This window comes from Linepithema humile, chromosome 7 (assembly GCF_040581485.1).
Source record: "Linepithema humile isolate Giens D197 chromosome 7, Lhum_UNIL_v1.0, whole genome shotgun sequence".
NCBI lineage: Eukaryota > Metazoa > Arthropoda > Insecta > Hymenoptera > Formicidae > Linepithema > Linepithema humile.
This window is the reverse complement of record NC_090134.1, coordinates 20,181,145-20,204,915: the sequence shown is the minus strand read 5'-3', so window position 1 is coordinate 20,204,915 and position 23,771 is coordinate 20,181,145. Positions and strand designations below refer to the sequence as shown.

Sequence of the window (23,771 nt, the reverse complement as noted above, 5' to 3'; positions counted from 1 at the left end):
TGCAGCCTAATCAGCAATACGCTGTTAAAAAGAATTTATAAAAATATTTCACTTTTTTATATTTCATTTTAATATTTTTGTAATTGTGATTTTATATCTTAAGCAGTCGAAAGGCTTTAATTAGATCGTTCTGCACTGTGAAAACTGTCAGCAAGGCGCATTTGCATCCCTAATGATTCGCGCGGGAACAAAGTAATAGCACAATATCTAATTTGCGATAAAAGTCTCACGGGAGAAATTGAAACCATAAATTTTAATGCTACAAATTATATCCGTTATATTCGAGGGTGTCGCAATTATTTCCAAGACGGATGTGACATTAATTGATAAAGGTGCGGTACTGAGAACAATTTCTTTACAAACACCTACACGGCACGCGAGCAGCATCGGCTGTACGGTCTGTTCACCGCGTCAAGCTTACGCCTGATTATTTTCAGGCTGGTCGAAAACAAAACTGGTGATTCACAAGTCTGTGATTGTTCACAATTTTGACTCTACTTCGGTACGTTACGTTGCAGATCCGTCTCGCAATCCAAACGACCGAGAATAGATTTCGGAAGGAGTCGTTTGACTCTTTCGGAATATTACGCAGCGGAGTGATATACGCATTTATCATGCTTTTTATATATAGACATCATATTTCCTCCGCTTGATATATGGAGATCATTGTCGCAATATCCTGCGGTGAGATCAGCGGGTCGTGAAATAAATATAGATCGTAATAAATATGGTCGTTTATCTGTACGCAAAAAGTGCAGTCGGAATGCAGTCGATCGTCAATCAACAGCTTTCTGGCACCGAGATATAAAAATAAATCCTTTGTCGCGTATAGTGCTGCTTTTCCGATTTAAAAATAGCCTGTCAAAAACCTGTCGACTTTGCGATATAGAATGAATACGATATTGATAAAAATAATGACATATGAAAATAAATGTTAATTTATTTATAAGATTGTCGCATGCCGCTTCCACGAAGGCGCTCTGTTTGAATAAGAGTCAGTGACTCATTCATAATCGTATTCTAGGCGCCCTTACTTTGAATATATGCAGATTCGCAGCAAACTTTTATACTTCCAAAGTGTTTGGATTATTTTTTAAGACGTCGCTTTTAGCTGGGATATAAAAAATGCGTGGGATATCTAATCGAAGAAATGCATACAATCGGAAGAACCGCATTAAAATATGCATATAAATAAAGGAATAACGCGCGAAAGCAGGTAAAAATACTGCTGTCATATTTATGATCGCATTAGCATTCGCACTCATGCTTATTTGCAGCACCGAAAGCAAAAAATAGTCGCTATAATTGAGATCACTTTTTACAAGATAATTAACGCGTTTCGAGCTCGCGAGAATTTTCTAGAATTGCGTTTGATGAAGCTCTTCAATTATTTCAACAAACTAGGCGCAAAAATAAATACGAGACGCTGAATGAAAAGTCAAATAGCTGAGCGAGAGAAATCGCTCGCAAAACCACGGTACTTATTCATCTGGAAAATTCTACACCTCTAGCAGCACAGAATTATAAAAGCTACATGAATCGCGCGCGTTTTACCTCATACGAGTTAAACACATAATGCCATCATTCCTGCCGCAGGAAAGTTCTCAATTTTCCCGAACAGAACGGAACATCATTAAACACCGTACGCGATGCGTTACGTAAATCTCGCGCTAGCGAAACCGCCTAATTACTAATTGCTATTCGTACCTCCGCGCCGAACGCACGCGTATTAATGATAACATTCCGTCGAATATGCGATAGCTCTCATTGCGTTTCCCGTGTATGGCATTATTATCGCGCGCGCGATCTACGGAGCTGAAATTGTTACTTTCGCACCGATACGCCGGGAGAAGCCGGCTGAAACGAGAGCGGGCTAAAATCGCCTCCTTTTGCGCCCGAACAAGCGATACCATCGGCGGTCTAGGTATATCGATGCCAAACTCTTCCCCTCTCACTCCCTCGCCCACGTTTTCCTCCTGCCTGAGAGCGTGTGTGGTTGTTGCACAGTTGCGGTGAAGGGTACGCGCGAAATGCTCCACGGGGCAAGCGGGGCTAGGCGTGGCTCGTAGGAGAAATAAGAAAGGGACCGTGTGCCAGCCACACTTTGCCGGTGTGTACTCGTTACACTCGCCCATGTATCGATGACTTGGAAAGGCCTTACACCGCAGTGGCGACGGCGCGGGCTGGCCCGAACGCCAACACCGGAATGCTAACTTCCCATGGCGAAAAGATCGCGAACTCTAAACAAAAAGTATTCGCGTGTTTTCGCCTCGCAATTGCGGCATCAAAGGCCGCGATCGGAATCCGGATTCCTGTAAAATTAGCAAGAGTCCGACGGGCCGTCTCTTTAAAATTCATCCACCGCATCGGTTTTTATTTTTTATTTCTAGGATTTACCTCATTTTTAGAGATCCGGGAACAATCATAGTCCCCGTCGGTCGAGTGTATGCCTCGAGTGAATGTAACGATCGGCAAAGATATATCGCGGTAGCTCAATGCGAAGAAAATGTAACTCAATTGAAATGTACTTCAATTTTATGCCACTTGGAGTAAATTAGATCAATTCTCTGGCAAAGAATGCTTCCGGTTGTTTGTTACCAGATCGTTTCTCTACTTCGCGCGTGCAGTCTATACTTCATTCTGAACTACGCAGCATTCTTCTCGAAGGCATATTTCGTTGGAAAAAATTGCAGAAGGTGAAAAAAATGACGTGGAATATTCGCAATCTGATATCAGGTTTTAAAGCCAGACACGGTTAAATGCATTCTTTTGAAGTGTTACCTCGACATTGCACGCGTTGTGTTTCCTGTTTGTCAGCAATGAAAACGCCGATCGAATGAGTATTACGAAACGATGCGAACCCGGCGGCGAATCATCCGCGAGATTACACAGCAAAAAAAAAAGAGAGAGATTTAACTTTGCTTCTTAGGAAATTCCAGAATAATTTAGACGGAACTGTAATTAAAAGTTTTGTAATTTACAAGAAAAGAAAAGAAAATAATATATTTATCTATTCGATAACATGCATATCTCATCAAAATCGCAGAGAAGCGTTTTATTACATTTTAGAAAAAACATCCCGGAAAGTACGTCACCGCATTTCTTTAGTCTTCGCCTGTCGGCAGCGGTTACATTGTTATGATGATTAGCACACACGTCGAAAAAAGCAGGATGCCTGCGCGAAAATAAGGCGTTCTAATGAAAATTTATGAGGCATCCTGACTTCGAACTACCAGCCAATGAATCTCAGCACAATGGCCCTTCTTGTGCGGTAAGCACAGCACGCCTTCGCAGATGACATTAATTTCTTTAACCGTTACTTCATTAAGAATTCGATGCGACACGTCAATGATGAATCAATTTTCACCATAACGGCATTCTTTTCTCGCGCGTTGCGGTTCACACGACACGGCTTTTTTCCAGATCTGCATTTTTGCGACGTTACGCGAAATGAGTTTCCTCGTGAACTCCTGTAAATTCTTATAAACCATCGTAAAAATGGCAATTTATTAATGTCGATTGAGAATCATATTGTCTTTTGCTTAAATTTAAATAATAGTCTGTTAACCAGCTTATCAGAAGTATGCCAGTAACGTGACGTACAGGATAAAATCAACTTCCGTCATGATTACCGACGCTATTCAAGTTGCAGGATAACGAAGACCATGAAGAATCGCAGTTTCTCCGGAGCGCGCGTCCAATTGAAAGATGATTCTTCTGGCAGATACATCAACGCGTAAATTTCCGACTTTATGAGAAAAATATGAGAGTTAAATGAATAGGACCAAATCTGCAGGAAATGGCGGGGAAAGCGGCGGACGTGCCGACGGCAATGACACTTTCGCTGAATATTCTTCTCCCCATAAAAGGTCATTGTACGTGTAAAAATACTGGTAACGCGTCGTTGGAATTTACAATGAACAACGGAACAGAAGCGGGCCACGAATAATTTCTAATTCTACAAGCGAAAGGGAAAATCGACCACAGGAAAGCAAACGATTATGAGCGTATAACTTCGGAATTTCTGCATGAAATCCCCAATTTCGAAATTTCTGCACGAAACCTGCAATTTCGAAATTTCTGCTCGTTCTTAGAGAAAATATCAAAGTTAAATTACATAAAACGGAAGGACCACAATCTTAACATTTCGAGAAAAAATATAAAATCATAAGATTTACTGATATTTTTATTAATCTAAAATATTAAAAAATATTGTAAAAATTTAAAACGGAAACGTTTTAAAAATATCTGCTTTTTGAGTATTTTTCTCTTCAACGTGATATTTTTTTAAATATTGTAATCTACCTTATTTTTAAAAAAATATCAGATATCATGTCGATACGAACATAGAACTTCCAATAAATTGATCGATTTTATAAAAAGTTGCAGGAATAAAGGACTGACCTACTTGCGGGAGTATTAACTCGTTGCTATTTTTAAAGCAAGAAACAGCACGATTTTATGCAAATTTAAAAACACCTGATAGTCGGCGCATTCCTATTTCTGTACCGAATCCCGGAAATACGATGCCTGATAATAAGCGCTGACTTTGTGCTGTTAATCGACTGAGAGACGGATGCACGTGTCGTATTGCATACAACGCTTCGCTTGCGATTATTACAGCTGACGTGTAATACGCGAAGTAGACGCTGCGTCGGTGCTGCGATCGTACGAACATGTCATAGTAAATTGTGCCAATTATGAATCTCGCGGCTCTTACCACGATTACCAGGAATTCTGAATTTCTTTAAATATACACGGCGTTGCTGATAATCCGGGAGATGCGTGAGTGTGTAGCCGCAAGTATGATGTGCACGGATATCATATTCAGCCGCAAATGTAGTAGACGCTACCGTTACAGCCCAATCGTGACAATAGAATAATAACCGGGCTCTTAGGACGAAGTCAATGAATCAGTTTTAATTGGTAACTAACGAACCGTAAACTCATTACTGATTACACGGTTTAACTGCTCACCATTGTCTACGTGGAAACGTAATAACCCGAGGTAGGATCTCCGTTCATCAAGAGAAACGATTCGATATATATTTTTTGTCACCTCCGTAATTCCGATAAAAAATGAGAAATCAATTAAAGAGCAATCGTAATTAATTTCCGTAACGAATACTTTTGATAATAAAATTTTAGGTTTATACATTCGCGATATACATTTTCACTTTTATTTAGCGCCAATTAGCATAAAGCAGACGAGTGCATTTAGCGTTAATGAGATGCTACATAAAGGTGAAAATGCAAATCTCACATCTTACACAAAATCTTTCCGGATAAAAGCGAATGTAAGAAGCACTTTAATTTCACAGTTTCTACGTTTGAGAGATAAGAAAACAAGGGGACATAAAGCTACGGTTAAAATAACACGACGCATGGTCACAGAGAGCAACCTTTTCGCCGTGATCTTGAAATTAACCAATCCGACCCACTTCCCAGCGGCGCTCGTTAAGATGCATGAGAAACTTCATTCTCACTTTCGTATAAAATCGCGGGAAAATGAAGGCACAGACAACGCGCACGGTGATGAACAATAGGTCGTATACGTCCGGCAAAAACGTAGCTCATTTGAACGCAGACGGCGTGTCGCGAATGCACTTCCCGAAACGGGCAAAATGTAAACTTATGACAAATGATCTTTCTTCAACACTTGAAATCAAGTTTGATTGTAAGTTGTCCGTAAGAAAAATTGTCCGTAAGAAATATGAAGATTATAACTATTTTAATAATCAAAAGTAAGTAAATCTTCTTTAATTACATAAAATTTCGTATAGTTACGCGAAGCAAGCAAAACAGGAAGTAAAAAAATCGTCAAGCATTACGCTATTATAGTATATAATTTTAGTTGTATAACGTTTAGTTGTATAACGGTTGCGTACTTATATTTATATGTCGTGCGTCCCGTGTAATCATACAAGATTGATTGAAATCGAACGTGACGTAGTATCAGCTTTTTGATTTTGAAATTTCTTTTCGATTAATGTGTTTACGCCGTCGATTTCGAATTAAATGCTACAATTTTCATAAGATTAACTTAAAATTTCTCAGTGAGAATGAAATTAAAATAATGAATATAGTGCTCGGAACAATCGCGCTAATATAAAAGTGCGACGGTGAAGGAAGCAAAGACATTGAAAGAAGATTGAAAGTGAAATTTTCACCATGATCTTGTAGTGTCATACTCTAAGACGATTCTCAGGAAGTACTTTGGAAAAAAATCTTTCGAGTAATTTTCTCTCGTGATTTCCATCCACTTTCCAACCAAGCTCATTCCCACCTTTAGTCTAAAATTCAAGATTGAAAGCACGATATAAATCACAATAAATACAATGGCGCGTTAGGAGGTTAATTCAACGTGATTGTGCATCAGCGAAACTGTTCCCGTCAATCTCACGTATTAATAAGCACGAACTAAGGTTGACTGAACAATAGAAGATTATATCTGCACTCTCCGAAGTTTGTACTCGTGTCTCTCGTATATTTTTAATAAAGGTTAATAACATCCGACCTTATAATAATAAAGCTATTCGCTATTTGACACTTTATTCGTCTGCGCATTGATCTACCACGGCGATGCAACTGCGAAATGTCAGTAAGTGGAGCTGCATCCGACCATGTTCGGCATATATTATTAATCGTATTGACAAAATAGCATCTCTCTGACCTCACGAATGGGTGGCAAAAACTACCTTTTTTGTCCACTGCCCTGATTTAGTGTCCTCATTTAATATCAATGTTACTCGTTTAGAAAAACTGTGCCTCAAACTCGAATGTAGATCAATTAATGATAAATTAGCGCAACAAATAATATCCATATATGATAAAAAATTTAGAAGCGAAGCTGCTATCAAAAGCAGCTGTTACTGTAAAAGAATCCATACAAAGCTTAACGATCAATTACAAAAAAATGAAGAATCAATTCGCAATAAACGACTGAAATATAACAAGCAAGAATATTACTGATTAAAAGTGTTGACGAAGCGATTTCAAAGTGCCGTGATAAGTCATTGTAGTAAAATAATTGTTTTTGACACGCGAGATTCCTCAGGGTCACCTTTTCTTCCAGGTAGGACACTCTCGCGATCAATCTCCCTGACCAATATATTCTTCTCGGTCTCTGAGAATGCAGAAGCGCACAAAGAAACTGCGCTTGGACGGCTTTATGACAGGACGACAACGCGGCGTCTAAAAATCGATTTTGCGAAGGACGACGATATGCCGAGACCTTGATAATGCCACGGATCTCTTCCGATGACTCACACGCGGCCCGACGGTCCGAAAAAAGCGCGCCACCGTTTTGTGCGCGTGGATCACTCGCAACGGCGATTCTTCCTCGAAGCGCGAAACGGACTCTATCCAGGACGAGACGACCTTGCCCGCTGACTCAAAGCGCTCGTGGGAAAAACGCACGCGTATGAATGAACGATATCTTAAAAATATCTTTTCATCATGGAGTTCGTCGGATGCGAGACCGACAACCATGTGTCACGCGGGACGTCACAGTGACGGCTTGAACGATGCCGTCACAGTCCGAGAATACAATGACGACGTCGCGAAAGGACGTGATTCGTAATTGTATCGTTAAACGTAGCGCGATCTCGCACATTCTCCAAATTTGGCCGTATGAAACGGTTGATTCGTATTCGATACAGCATTGGCAATAAATAGATTATCGGCGATCGAGTGAAATAAATCGATTTCGTTCGGTTCGATGAATATAGAAAATGCAGCATTACGTTTTATATTAAAAAGCGTAATATATAATTTATCTCTTGCTTTATTATGCATTCTACTTATGACACGATATAATATTGAAAAAAAACACGCCTGATTTTAACTTTGAAATTTTTTTGGTAACATAAAATCAATTTTGCTTCGGTCAGTCGAAAATTGATCGGCAAGTATTCAGTCGAACTTTCGTGCATCGCCTGTCGCGCGTGATTAGCACGATGAAATATCACTCTTTTCGATTCTTTATATGCAAATAGATTCGTATCTTTACCGCACAATATATCGATTTCGCAATTAATGTCCAGTAGGATTTCCCGTGCAATAACTCCACGAGAGAATATTTTTAGCGACGAGTAACGCACTTCTCACCAGCGTCTTGAGTCAACAAACATCGAATAAAGCGCAAATAAAGCGGAAATTTTTATCGAGTTGCTAAAATCAGTATCGTAATGTTTCAATATTCGTTCTACGCGTGCAACTGTGTCGCTGACTGTCACAAATAAAATAATGCGTACTACTGCGTCATTCATAAACTGGTTTCATATCGGCGTCGTTGGACTGTCTTTCTGCAAGCAATTGATATGCGATTGGCGCGTCTCACGTTCACGCAAGGCGATTACTTATGAGTGACACCATTACTCGCGGAATCGTCGCGGTATCTGTTTCTACGCTCGTTATTAGCTGCGGGACAAGGTGTAGACACGGCGTTCACGTTGGATACTAAGGTGAATTAGATACGGATAACGTGTGGTTATGAATTCGCTTGTTCTTTTTGCGCGCAAAGCAGCATTGATATATCTGCAAATTATTTTCCGTTAATGAACCGTGACTTCTCAGTGAAAGCCGCGTGAAAGTTCTTACTTAAATTTGGATCTTATCGCACATACGACTGTCTAACAGATAATATGTAATATATATTCATTATATAATATATAACAGAATCTAAATTGACGTAGCATGAGTATATTAAACGAACTGTGATGCTGACGTAAGATAAATGATATTTTGTTTACTATCTCACACAACTGCACACTTTTTATCATCCGCGTCGAACGCATATTTCATTTACTATGCAAAATTAAAGATTCATGAGAAACAAAGAGATCGAAATGGAATTTCTGGTATCTAATAAAGAGACGCGCGCTTTTTGCGTCTGCGAACAGCGTCATTCGGCAAGAAGTAGGTTTTCCCGTTCCCATTTTCGTCTCGCACGGATGCGATCGCGGTGCTGGCATAGACAAGTAAAGATCGTCGCGACCGTTTCGGATCATTAAAACAACATAAAACGCTTATAGAACGCTTACACGTTCAAAAGCGGGGAATCTTGATTTTTACAAGCGCAATGCGCGAGCAATAAATTGCCTATGCATATTTATAGCACAAATGATCGCATGAGCATAAATATTCAAATGCACCTCCGAAAGATGTTTTTCTGATAATGAATAATGATTACAAGTTTATTACTTAAATCTCTCATTTTAATTTTTATTTCAACGCCGCCATCGTTGCGCGAAAAATGTCAAAAGAGACTGATATATATATTAGAGGACAAGATCAGGTCGGCTAAAGTATTTTAGGATGATGGCGTAGTTTCATCGGAAAAAAATAGGTCGGCTATATACCGTTCATTAATGCATGATCTCGGCTTATCGAAACGCGAAGCATCGCGTCGCAATTGAGCGGCTCCGCTTTGCAAGGGCGATGCGCAATCCGCAGGAACCTCCGACGCGTAGGCGACGGAAGGAACTTTTCCCGCCCGTCGTGCCCCTCAATTTGGACAGGAGGTAAGACCGAGGGGAGGGACCGCGAAACCGACGTGAAAAAGGAAGGGCGTGCGAGGTGCGCCGAACGTTACAGGACGATGCCTTTGGCCGGCCAGTCGTAGGAGCGATCGGCGACATTGCACACACGCGGTGTTCCCTACCTCAGGCGAGGCGCGCAAGCAGCGCACCTCAGTGCGATACAGCGTGACCGAGGTGTGCGTATACGTGCGCTCCGAATGCGCGAATATCGCGCGCGAATATCTCGGCCGTCGAGTTGCAAAAGTCGCGTCGCGTCGCGCGTCGCGTCGCGTCGGGTCGCGTCGCGGGACTACAGAGTGGGATGACACTGGCGCAGGGCCAGTAGGATCCACCGATATAAAGATCACCGGTCACGCGGCGCAGGCCGCTACTCGCTCGTGCATCGTCGTCCAAGTGCAGTGGGTGCATCCGGCGAGACAACGCACGGTTCGCAACAGTGTGTTATGAGAGTAGGGATACGCCAATAAGGCGAATAATCCTCGTTGAGACTTCCTTCGCGCGTGCGATCGCGCCCGATTGTACGGATGAACCCGTCGGAGCGCGATACATGTGCCTGAAGCAGCCGGCTGTCCGGAGCGCACCGAGGGAGACTCTTAGCCGAAGACGATACGCGGCATTCTAGACGATCGTGAGTGCATTTTCGATGTGCGGCGAGAATATTTAATTTAAACTATTTTGTGTAATTTTTGTGTTTAAAAATCGGTCATTACAGTAATTTTCCGAAGAATTACAGATTATCGTGCCTGATTATCAAGCTCGGAATCAAAATTCAATTTCTTGAACAAAACTAACGTACACAATTGTTTAGTTAAATAAATAATACCGCTACGAGAAACGAATTTGCGTCTCGAGGTCTTAAAAAAAGTTTAGAAATGTATTGTTGAAGATTTAAAAAATAACGAGTACCGCAAGCTGTGCAGCTGCACAGCTGACGTGACCCTCGTAGATCTCGTGATTGGAAATTTTCTAAGTCGTAGATTTTTTTCTCCGATTATACGACACTCTTAATAATGCATGGTTGACTCCGTGTATCCCTCATTCATTCGTCTTAATATGCTTATCTGTGCCATTTATCTTCTGGCCGAAGCGAAGGTTTAGGAGGTCTTCCGAGAAACATTAATTATAATGCACACGGTCATCGTGCGCCATGCGGATGTCGGTCATTATTGTGTATCCATCGCCGTCCGCAGCAGCAGGGAGAGCAGTTCTCTAATTTGCGACGTGTATCTTCTATCAAATACTTTAACAATTCAATATAAACAAATGGATATAATTCGCACGTAACAACTAGGTTGTCTAAATAATTTTCCAGATTCATCAAGTGTTCCACTTTTCTCCATAAAATCTGTTCATAAAAACTTCATTTTCTGCAGATTTCTCTCTACATCCGTGTATTCGGAATTGAATGTTATTAGAACTTATATCGCGGAATGAAACGGAAGGTGCTGTCAGTGGTTCCCGCGATACTTACGCATTTCGCTCGAGGCGCACAGAATATCCGGTCGATCGCGCGCTTGCGAAAGTTAGAACATCCGGCGATACCGCTGCCGCGGCTTAATGCGTTCTCGATGTGTCTAATTATTTTCATCTCGTTTTATCAATTGTAACGTACGATCGAGCGATTTATCGGCCAATCGCTTTCACCACAACTTTGCTTTCGAAAAAACATTCAGAAATCAAAGCAAACGAAATCTAGAGCGTAGGAGCGATCAATTTCTCGCATCGTTCGAAAATGCATACAGCACAACGAAATCACGCTGTTAGGAAGTTCATCGATCGAAGATCGAATGCTAGTTTGCACTCTGGTTGTGTTACGTATCTGGCGCGTGATAGCTATCCTCGGCACGGGAAAAGGAAAGAGATAATAAATCGGCATAAATGGCCATTGGCTATCATGACGTGATCGACTTTATGATCCACTGTTCAAACCAGTCAGAGTATCATCGTGCATTCAGAAAGTGAATTGCATAATTCCGTTTTCGCGAATGCGCGAATTGATGGCGCGAAGGCAAAAATAATCGTGACGCAGAGTGAAGTTTAGTCTTTTGTTTTTTTATGGAAATCAGACGTTGATCGCGGATATTGAAGATCGACAGTGTATCGTACTATTTGCACGGCATTTCTAGCACCGGTAAACCGCAACCGCTTATCAATTCGTTATGCAATTCAAGCATGAAGTCGTAGAATGAAAAAAATAGCAGCCGGGGAAAGTCGTGTGTCGCGTGTTTCTCGAGAGATCAGTAATGGGTAACTTTTCGATTCCTCGGCGAAAATGTAGTATCGAATACAATATGGCGATATTATACGCAAATGTATCGTATTATGCGCGCGGCAAGTAACCGAGCATTTGTTACGGACGGATAACATGATGAAAGCCACAGAGCGCAATCGGAGAAAAGAGATAATTGTATAAATATTCGTATTAGATATCTTTTTTTTTCTAAAATTGTAGAATTGGCATCGCGATTGATGCTGCATCGATAATTCTACATTATATAAAAAATAATATCGCGTTACTCGCCACGCTGATTAAAAGAACATACTTGAACTGAAAATATTTCACACGCGGTGTCCTTTTCGCGAATGCATTCTCCGATCGCGGACCTTCGTAACGAACGACAACACGACGAACAAGATTGTCGGCGGAGCCTTGGGCGCGACCTTGCGCGACCCAGCTTCCCCTCTCGCCGAGTGATCGTCCTTAATTGTACGTAGCGGTGCCTAACTTGCAGCTGACGGCTGGTGCAGGCGTGGGAATGCACGCAAGTGCGAAACGGCGCGGCGCGAGCCGAGGAACGCGGATAAAAATGGAAAATTCGCCACGTGCGCCGTAAAAGACACGGTCGTCTAAATGCCCGGACTGTGATTCACCGTATGGGATAAACCTGTTTGATTTGAAATCCGATGTGCGCGCGATTAGCGTTAGGATTAGCCGGCTGATTAGTATGAGAAAACAATCGGCAGGAATCCCAAGTGCGAATTCCAATGACGGCGTCTCATCGCCCGTCTGTTTTGCAAACGCTTTAAAATCGTGATTGTCCTTCGTGTTAATTGAACGATAACTCATTGAGACTCGAGTGATCGCAGATATACAGCGCGTTGAAAGCAATTAGCAAAAAATTTAATAAATATATCTTCGCTAATTTCATCGGCGTGAACCTTTCTTCATATATGTCTGAATATATTATAATTCTTTCCAATTAAAAATGCGAGAATCCCATTAACATAACATCTTTTTAGAAGTCAAGCATATTTTTTTACTGAAAACAGAATTGAACTTAAAATAGAATTGAAAACACCAAAAATCATAATTTAGAAACTATTTTTTTTTGTTTAAAAAATTATTTCCAACTTTGCAATCACAGATTGAAGATTGTCAATATTTTCGTCAATAAAAATTGAGTCTGCAAAGTGGTTTCTCAAAGGAACAAGTTCTCGAGAGAACTCGAAGAGTAACTTTACATCTTAAAGTACACTCGAGAGTATGTTGCAAGATTTACAGTTCTTATCTATGATGAAGGTGAACGGTCGGATCAGTGCGAGCTGAAAACGCAGAGCTAACACGCTGATGAAATTAGCGAAGATATATTTATTGTACGAATTATTGCGCCACGAAGGTCTGCGGTCGTTGTGCGAGCATTACCGCGCATTGCGGCTCGATCTGTTTTTTTTTTTTTTTTTTTTTCTTTTTTCGAATTTTTCGCGACTTCGGCAACCTTAAGGCATGAAGGTCGTCGCGCGAAAGGATTTCTCGAAGAATATTATTGCCAAAAATTGAGAACACGTGCCAGAATTACGATAACCCTGAGAATCGACCATGTAATTTTCTTTTAAGAGGAAAATAAAAACCGAAATCACAATCTTCCTCGAATTTCTTGGAATTGCGATCACGTATCTTACTTTATAACGCGTAATTTGATCGAATAAAATATAATGGTTCTCATATTATTCGCTATAAATCGTTGAATGCAATTTAATAAAAATACTTGATACGCTTAAATTTGCTCGTTTTCGAAACGTTTCGCTGAAATTTGTCGGGAAAAATCAAGGCGAGCATTGGCAATCGCCTCGTGTTCCGAAATTGGGCCGTTAACCTTGTCTGACCAGCGCGGACGACTGTTAACGTGCAAAACATAAACCGGTATTGCCCATACTCTGCCATGAACTACCTTCTATCATTCTTACACAAATGCATATCGTATATCACGAGATTTGCTATAAAATTATATCGATCGAAGAACTATCGATGCTATGCAAATTTCATTGTGAATATTAATGAATATAATTCTTCGGCAACAAAGTAGAAGCATAAGTAGTGATTAAAGATCATTAAAAAAATGCAAATGATCAATAATCTGTCAAAATGGCAAAATTATGTATCACTTTATATGATTTGCAATGTCAATTATGCAATTATATATTTCAAGTATCGCCGTCATTATAATTTATTTGCGCATAAGATATTTGAAAACTATATAATCAATATAGAAACTATTTCCATTCGCAATAATTTATCTCAGGATAATTTCCCAGATGAAACTTCCGGCCCGCCTTGATCATAATTCTGTCTCTGCGGAAAGGATAAATTAGCTAATTATCCAAATAAATAAAATCAGCCCGAAGAAATGAAATTAGCCTGTCGAGGAAATGTCGAGGGAACAATCAGCTTATATAACGCGTCAACTTCACATTTGAGTCTCCAGAACTTCTAATAATAGCGGGACACACGTGTATTTGTCATTCCATCTACACTTTCTGTCGATAAACAAAAATGGAATGTGTTTGCGATGAGACAGGAAACGCCGACTCGAGTGCCGTCCGGCGCGTTTCGCGTGTACACGCGCCGTCAAGATAGCCTCGGTACGTGAACAATTACCGGCGAGAGCTATCTCAAAAGAGCAAACCTGCCGCGAGATGCAGCCGATGCCGTAACCCGGCGTGAGAGAGCTGCCCCGGGATGAACGAGACGAGCAGATTATGCAAGCGCGCGGGTTACCTCGGCGGAGCAAGCCGGTCAATGCCAAGGTGTTCCACTCCGAGTATTACTCTTCCCTGTCGTTCCGACGGCGCCGTGATCGGCGCCGATCGCGTCGCCGATTTCTTCCACGCGGAGTCGGGGGATTCACTCCGAACGATTCGCATGATAAATCGTCATCGTTCCACGCGATGCTGCGCGAACGCCGCGTGATGCGGCAAATTTATAAATTGAACACTTCGTCGCGACCTCGCGGATTAACCCTCGTGCGAGCGGACGGAAAATTGTAAGCTATCGAACGATGAAATAGCAGCACATCGCAAGTGAGCTTTTTTTATGGAATATTATTGAACTAATAAATGGACCTACTTTTTTGCTTTCGAAATTTAATGAGTTTCGAAAGCGCAATTGTCTTTTCAATTAATTTATATATTGAATGAAATATGTTTTTCTAAAAAGAAACGATAGAGATGTTAAGTTCTTACGTTCTAAATCGCTTTAAGGCTGCAAGAAAGTATGTACGATGTATATATATATAGCAGAAAGTGAAGTAATAATGTTTCCGGCGTGCTAATTTAATTCACAAGTACTCGTAGCCCGAAGCGATACATTAATATATGGCATCAAGTGCAGCGTACCTATCGAGTGTCTAGGTAACGTAGATAATCACTTATCCTTGCATCTGAAAGTGATCGGGATAATTTCCATTGAGACATTTCGTATTCATGTTTTAACTTTCTCCTGTTTTATCGCTCTTACGCAAATATGCGGGTTCGGTAAAAAATATAACAAACTGTACACTCGGAAATAATGTACCGTACAACGCGATATCTCGAGTTTAACACAGAAAATAGCACGCTTTAAGCATAATATCCATAATTTTGTCAATAGAAATTTATTAAATAAAGAAGCATTTGCATACAAGGTGTGTCACACACCGGATATCCTTCAAAGTCAATTATCAATTTCCGGTGAACGAAGGCGTGACCGGTCGACCGATTTTGACCCCAAAGTATTACGTACCCCAAAAGTTTTTCGCACGCGCTTATAAAATCGTTATGCGAGCGACGCGCTGAAAGTCGCTCGTCGGCGGTGTCGAGGAATTAATGCTGCTCAGCGAGCACAACGCGAAACAAAAAGGAAAGTAGTTGAAAGCGTAAATTCAATTGGATAACGGTAGATCCGCGACTCTTACGTGCTGGCGCGTCAGCGCGGCCGGCGTTACGATACGCTCATCGGCGAACCATGAATAACAGAAATCGATAATTTCCAGTCAATTGCATTTTCAAAATATTCAACTCGCGAGATCGTATTTCCGATAATATGACGAAAATAGATGTCTCCCGCTTGAAATGGCAACTGTGCAACCCAGATGCAAAGTATGTTACGATCGATACGATCGACTTAACGAATAATGCCCATCTGATGAATCAACGCGAGGCTGCTCTGCAAAGATCTCGTTCCGCCACGCCTTTCACTCTCGCGGAACTAGTGCGATGGTTCAATGCCGTTTTACCGTAATCGTGGGACACCTTTGATGGACCGTATCCAAGGTCGAGTTATGATCCTGGATATTAATAAGACCGAGGAAAATTGCGTTCGAACAATCCGACTTGCATGCATGAATGTTGTAACCGAGTGTGAGAATTTTTTTTTAAACAAGAATTATCAATATTATAACGATGTAAATATACTAATTACGACAAGTACGAAATCGCGGTGAATTCTGTAGCGATCGAGAAACACACCTCTAATAATCAGGAAGGAGATAATTCTTGTCTTCGAGTTTCCCAGCAAAGCCCTCGCGTGAGCGTCGTAATTATTACCACGTCTATCTCGAGAATAGTTTCCGACATTTTCCAATTTGGCGAGTGAGATCGAAGCGATCTCCGCTGTCGATCGCCAAGCGGTCGCAAAGCCCGATTCCTGAGCGTTTACTAGAGCAGGCCTCACCATTGCGCGGGCAATGTAACGGCACCTGCCAGCGGCCGTCTTGCATCACCTTTCGAAAAATCCTTCGACTTTCATCTCGCGAAACTGCCTTCATTTCGGCGACATACAAGACCCGCCCATTGCGCAATGTCTCTCCTACAAAGTCAAATTGCTTTTTTGCGCGGGAGATATGCGATTATTCGGGCAGGCAATTCGAGCGGCCGACAAGACCCGAGCGGCCTAATCGGATCACGAGCGTTCAAGTCCCAATTTCGCCGAATGACCCGAGAACTGTCTATTCAGCGAGCTTCGCGGGCAAGAATCGCGCGTTGCGCAGCAACGGAATCGACGTGATTTATGAGAATCGCGCGTTTTACTACCGGTACAAAAAGTACTTTGCCGAATGGTTGGGCAATCGCGCGTGGATAATTCAGGCAAATGCACGCGATTCTTTCGCCGCCTGTCACGTGAGTTGTTGTATTCTGGAAAGTAAGCACAATGGCCGATTTGCCGCGAAGTGAAAGGACCCGACGAAGACATCCCGGCGTTTGTTACATCCGTCCCTTCGAAGTTACGTGTGCGCCGTACGCGAGGATAGTCGCGCGTGAAACATCCTCGGGTAATGAGCGACGTTGAAATAATGCCAGCCAACAAGTAACGAACTAATTATGACCGTTAATCGTACGAATCGGCCGCGACTTCCTCCTTTCCATCGCGCGCGTATCGCCTAGAAATGGCTCCACCTTCCCCGACGAACGTCCTTGGGGGCCCGGCGCACCGAGAGAGGGTGATGAAAATCCACCAGTCACGTGTACCATGCCGGTTCGAGCGGTCGCGCCGCGATTCCGTTCAAGCCCGACACGGTTTTCTTATCGTCTATTGCACCGATCGAAATATCGAAAACGTGCCTGTCAGTGCGTAAAATTGCCGTGCGTCCCTCCGCGAGGAGAACGTTGATTCGTGGGAAAATTATCCTACGTGACTTATCTGTGCGATGCACGTCGAGATTGCGCGCGACTCGAGAACAATCGAGAACCGGTCTGATTCATGAAATGCGCGGCGACACGATTTGTGATAAGGAGCACTGATCTCGTTCGATCGCAGTGTGGGCAGTGTCGTGTTTAAATGTCGCGAAGTGAGTATGCTGAACCGTGAAATAAGCGATCGATGAGAACACAATGGAGATATCCACGTCGGATCGAAGCGAGGACACGGAGATAATTTTGTAAAAAAGAGAAATTCCGAAGTTTCCTTACCAATTAATTGTTCGAGACTAATTAAGAAAATTATTTGCAGTGTATCTCTTCGCTTCCTGACATTTTGATTGACGTGAAAGTTTGAATAATTCAAGCGTTTATCGAGTGTTGAGGATGACTCTGTAATGAAGTAATTAATGATTGAGAATTATCGGGAAATTCATTAGAATATATAAAATACTCGGAATGAATCCCGCAATAATCATTCCAGGAATGTTAAGTATTTGATGATGACTTTGACCACACTATTGTGATTGAGTGTTATGTGTTGCTTCTTCTTGCACGGCTAAATGCCGGTGTTTCGTCACGTAATTCGTGTAGATTAAGTAGTTATTTACGCGGAGAAATCGAGTGCACTCGCGTAAGCCGCCTCACGTCTCCATCATTGGATTGTCCGTCTAGCAGGTTCTCGGAAGGAGCGCATTATTGCATGTGACAATTCAATTACAGCACACATCCGGAATTCTGACAAACGTATGTCCGTTCCGGATGCATGAAGAAAGGTATACTTTGAGTCTCCGCATTTGATCGAACGCGGAATTTGCAGGGAAATCAGGACGTAGATGTGAATTTTAGAATTCGATAGAAATTAACGTAAGAATCACGATGAAAAATTTTGCCAAATTCTCAAGATTATATTTAAAAATTCTGCGTCAATGTGCAATTATACAATACTTAGTCATTTCTGTGGCGAACGGATATTTTGATCTACATCGTATTGCTTGCATAATGCTATTTATATAACGACTTTCTATTTATAGTAACCGAAATGATTAATTACTGTATCAGAACAGCGTAGGAGACGCGCATCCTAGTATCGCAGATAAACGAACGAAGGGAAGCCAGTAGGTATTTGGAGAAAAAGTGGCGAGAAAGATAGGCAAAGTGCGACGTCCGTGAGCGACTGTCGGAAGTGCGCTATCGTGTTGCTCGTGCCGGCGTTACTTCCGCAAACTTACGCGGCCGCGTTGCAGCAATGCGCGCTCGTGTCCGACGCTAATGCATCAACGCTTTGAACGTGCACCACGTATGCTTGCGGAAACCTATGTTGGCCGTGCCGGTTCGTTACTCAGTCGCAAGTCATTACGAGTCGGCTGGTACTCCAGTGACCCGTGAATGTTTGTCGACCGCTCACCGGCCTCTGTTCGCCAGCGAAAGGCGTGGCAGCCCCCTCGATCTATCGCATTCTCGTATCACCGCAATCCAATGGCGGAATTAGCGAATTCGCTCCGAATGCACGAGCGAAATCTCGGAAGATTATCCGCCGATGTATCGCGCGGCTCGCAGCATCCATTCTCACGGGATCTATTCGGATTTTTTCAAAACCCACCCAGAGCGCGTATCTTGTGCATCGAAAGCGAATACGTCGAACGTTCAAACTATTCAGCATTTTAATATTTACGCTCGAGTTGCGAAATTACATCTCGCTCTCTCCTCGTGACTATCCGTGAGACGCTGAAAATTTCAGAAATTACGGTTGTTTCTGCAGACACGACTTGTCAAACGGTAATAGAGACGAAAAAGCCATTAGTAGCGCGCATTCTGTTCCCGCAAGATTAAATTGCGGGACGGTAGTCTGCCTAGGACGCGAATAAACATACGCTTTTGTTCGTGACTTAGTACTTAATTAACACCGTTACGCAATTAAATCCTTGACATACGTTGGAAACCGCGTGCTGTTGTCTACCGACGTTTACAAATGTACGCGATTCCGGTCATCGTGGCGAACAAACCGTTTTACCGCGCTGTGCGACGAATCTTTCGCTGACCCAAATGCAGAAATCGTTTCGCGCGAAGAATAAAAGCGTTATCTAATTAGCACGGTCGGCCCGCATAATAAGTGCGTTTCAAAATGTACACGAGCTTTTTCCCGTTATATTCTCACGCGCGCGCAGTGTAAAAAAAAAACAGCTACGCTCCGATCGCGAGCTGAAAATAATGCCTTTCCAATCGCGTTACAAAAATATGCGTACAACGTGTACGAGATAAATAATGCAGATGATTTATTTTCAGATGACGCATCTCGCATTATTTCTGCGGAGGCTGCCACTAGCAATAGTACTGATAGCGACATGCACGACGATAACGGAATCGTCGACGGACCGGGAAAGGAGGCACGTCGGCACCGAGGGATCTAGTCACCGATCGGGCAAGGAGCACGCGTCGGGCACGAGCAGCACGAAATCGAACAACGAAATCACCGCGGAACCCGGAAGGAAAGTGTCCCACCATCTGATCGGGGGTCACCTAAGAGTCGATACAAAGAGCCGCGACGGCGGCGAGCCGCTGTGGGACGATGGAATTCTCATGTCGGCGGCCGGCAACGGCAAGGAGGGGAAGAACGTTCGCGGCGGCGGCGGCGGCGACGACGAGGACGAGAAGAAAACGCTCTCTCAGCAGGTCAAGGAGGGCAAGTACGGCCTCATACAGAACGAGATTTACGGCGAGCGGCCGAAGCGGCCCGGCATCATCAGCTACCTCGGCAATCCCGAGGTGCCGAAGGACACGATTGACAATCTGGGTGGTCTCGGCGAGGAGGAGATCTGGCTGGCCGAGAACCACGTGCTGGTGCTGAGAGGCGGCAACTTTCCCGAGCACGAGCAGGACGGCCAGCAGCAGACCGACGGCGGCGCGAACTGGCCGCCCATCGACGATTACAAGGCGCCCCAGCGGCAGGTCAAAATCCCGGCGCGGCCGCGCGTACCGCCGCCCTTTCCGGTTCAGCTCACGGACGGCGGACCGGTACAGATCATCGGGCCGAACGGCACCGCGGAGAACATCGGTAACAGCACGGCCTTCGACCACGGCGCGGATCCTCTCTACACGAAGGGCGTATTACCGGGGGAGGATCCGTTCTTCGCTATCACTCCGAACGGCACGGTGTTCGCGCCGGATCTCGGCCCGCCGAGAAACGTCTCCGTAGAGGAGAAGTCGTCGAGAGGCAGCGAGCGCAAGGAGGCAAAGCCCGAGCTTCAACCGCCCGCCGGTTTCCCGCCGTTCTACCACGCTATTCCGCCCGGCGCGGTCTTCGTGCCGCCGCCGAGCAATCAGTCGGATTACGACGAGGAGGATCAGTCCATCTACTATCCGCCGCCGTACAGCTTCTATTATCCGCAAGATAACACGACCGCTGTGCCGCCGGGCCCGCTGGTGCCCGGAATCATACTGCCCCCGCCGCCGGACTTCTTCTCCGCTCTGGACGACAAGAAGACCACCACGAAGAAGTACACGAAGCGACCGGAGACTACGCCGTCCTCGCCGAAGCAACGACCGACCTACTTGCCGCCGAGAAAGATCACGACGAAGCAGTACAAGACTTCGACCGTCCTGCCGAACTCGGTGACCAAGATAACGTCCTCCTCGTCGATCACCACGAAGACGTCTTACGATCGTAGCACGACGATCAAGAACGCGACGAGCACGTTTGCGCCTAAGAGAACCGTGGAGATCACGACGAAGACACCTGGTAAACCGCACACTCTCGAGAACACCGAGAAGTACACCATCAGTCCGATAATCGGGAACCAGGTGTCCGAGGCGACGACCCAGCAGAAGGGCTGGTCCACCCTGACCAGCAAAACGATCCCGGTTCTCGCGTATTATCCGTCGACCACGCAGCCGTCGTTGGAACGACACGTAGAGGTGACGCCGGCCTCCGTAAAGAGCATCATCACCACTAGTCAGCCCGGTCGGTCTTCGAGCCACGCGTCCTACTACTTCTACGAGGAGTCCACCGATGAGAACTCGGGCGGCACGGCGAGCCCGCCGCCCGTTTATTACGAAACCACCACCACGAAGCCGCCCTCGTACTACAGCGTCGAGGCGTCGCGACCTCAACAGGCCGAGCAGAAGAAGCATTATTACGCCGTCGAGACGATCGCGCCGGTCGAGACGCCGACGAAGGACTACAAGGTGAAGCTTATCGATAGTATCGTGAAGAATTCGCACACGTTCCAGTACGCCGACGATGCCGAGGTGACGAAATTCCAGGCCGGCCCGCCTCGCGATCAGGGCCAGCGTATGCTGGCCGACGAAGCGCCTGTATTTTATCAGCCCGCCGCGCGCCCGAATCACGTCCCGTTGCAGACGTACTACACGACTCCGAAGCCTCAAACGTACTATCGGCAGAGCACGAGGCCGAAGCCGATTTATCAGTACAGTTTCCAGATAGCGGATTACTCGAAACGCGGCAATCAGGGATCGCTGTATCGCAGAGAGCAGCAGCCGCAGCAGCAGCAGAACGCGCAGTACAGCGAGTATCAGGACATCAAATCCGGCAATCAGCAGTACGATTATGAGGACATCGAGGACTCGCCGCGGCAGCCGCCGCCGCGGAAGCGCGTGCTGTACAAAACGCAGCATCCGGTTTATCCCACGAGCACCGCCTATCCGATCGTGGACACGACGTCGAATCCGCAGCACGCGTACTTCACGCAACAGGATGAGAAGCTGCTGGACGACGTTACGAAGGAATACTTCACGATCTTCGGCAAGAAACTGCCGGACGGGGGGAGCACGACACCGATCTACGGCAAGTCGAGCAGCGTGACGGAGAAGCCCGCGCACGGCGTGAACGCTTACGCGCCGAACGTCTACAACACCGGTCAGCCGGTGACCTACAAGACGCCCAACGTCAAAGTGCACTACGGCGACCAGTCGGAGCGACCTTTCTCCCTCAAGGACGACACCCTCGTCAACTACCGCAGACCCCTGCCGCCGCTCGAACCGGAGAGCGAGTTCATCGAGGTGATCGCGCCTAAACCTCAGCCGCAGCCGTCGCCGTTGCCAAGCTACAGACTGTCGGAAGGCTACCGAGTGCAGAATCAGAGAGTTCAACAGCACAACAGACCGACCTCTCGCTACAGATTGCCGGGAACGATACAAACGACCAGCGGACACGCTAATAACTTCGTGCCTCTCTCCGAGTCCCGGGAAGAGCTGGAGGAGGACGTTGGGGAACCCGCCTCGCTGTTCGAAGACATAGACGTCAACTACAGGAATCCGCGTCCACCCGTAAACCCCGACGCCGAATTCATCGATCCTGTCACCGTGCAGGACAATCCGAACGCGTACTTCGCGTACCGTTTGCCCGGCGACGTCGGTCACTTTTACTTCCTGACGCCGCAGGCGATCACGCAACGGCAGGATCAGAGCGGTGGATACGTCTATCCGAAGCCGAGGGGACCGCGATTACGGAGACGCCCGGCTAACGTCTGAACGAGCGCGTTTCCTTCGGCAATCGCGCGATGCCATAATCTCGCGGACGTCCAGCGCGACCAAGTGATCGTCTGCGTGCGTATCGTGCCGCTAGCGCGCGACGCACGTGTATTATTAACATATTTATTACATTTGTAAATATGAATTGACTAAGTTAGATAATTACAGTCACGTTGTTTTACGAGAATTGCTTAATTTATTACGCAACCCGATCCTCCCGCCTTAGATATAGATATGCGATATCATACTGGCGCGGCTTGCTTGCACCGTCAATATCGACTTGCGCATTATCTGTGATTAAATGATAGAATTGTCACGTGTATATACATATAGTTTCTTTGGATTTTTCTCCATGTGCCGAATAAAATTAAATAGAGGGAAAAATTAAATTAAATAACAACTACTTGCGCAAATCTCTACTGGCTTTACAATACGAGTTGTAGAAAATGTTTTATATATCGATTAGAATGTAGTATACATATTTCTCCTACTTGTAATTCTTAGTGTCATATAAGATATTTTTAGATTAATAAAGATCACGATATGTATTTAATCGCAATGTATATTTCTTAGTTATAAAAACTATATGCACACACTTTGACATGTGACTTTTTCAACTCTCAAGTCGCGACTGATATTTTTAGATTAAATATAGTTTTGAATAATAATAATGACGAATCAAATATAGTTTTGTTCTTTCTGCGAAATTAAAGATATGCTGTTGCATATCGTTTATGTAATAATTAATTTAATTTCGACTTAAAAAAATTATAAAAAATACAATATGTCCAATTGTTCAAGAAGCAACCAAATTACGGCTTCGACTCTTTTCATATTAACGTTATTTAC

General features: G+C 44.3%; 2 protein-coding genes across 3 annotated transcripts in view; one reads left to right on the top strand and one right to left on the bottom strand.

Moving 5' to 3' along the window:
• Positions 1-23,771, bottom strand: part of Naa15-16 (N-alpha-acetyltransferase 15/16) — a 34,705-nt gene that overhangs the window by 7,955 nt on the left and 2,979 nt on the right. The window lies entirely within an intron of this gene.
• Positions 10,007-23,475, top strand: LOC105668377 (uncharacterized). Of its 2 annotated transcripts, none has more exons than XM_012360724.2 (2): positions 10,007-10,170; positions 19,719-23,475. In XM_012360724.2, exon 2 carries the CDS (start codon positions 19,719-19,721, stop codon positions 22,920-22,922), a length of 3,204 nt encoding a protein of 1,067 aa, XP_012216147.2. In that variant the 5' UTR covers positions 10,007-10,170; the 3' UTR covers positions 22,923-23,475. The 2 variants fall into 2 exon arrangements, with proteins under 2 accessions (XP_012216147.2, XP_012216148.2); XM_012360725.2 differs by lacking the exon at positions 10,007-10,170 and adding an exon at positions 18,190-18,208.

What these genes read in the sequence shown, in the direction of transcription:
- LOC105668377 (XM_012360724.2), top strand. Translation starts at nt 19,719, where the DNA reads ATGACGCATCTCGCATTATTTCTGCGGAGGCTGCCACTAGCAATAGTA.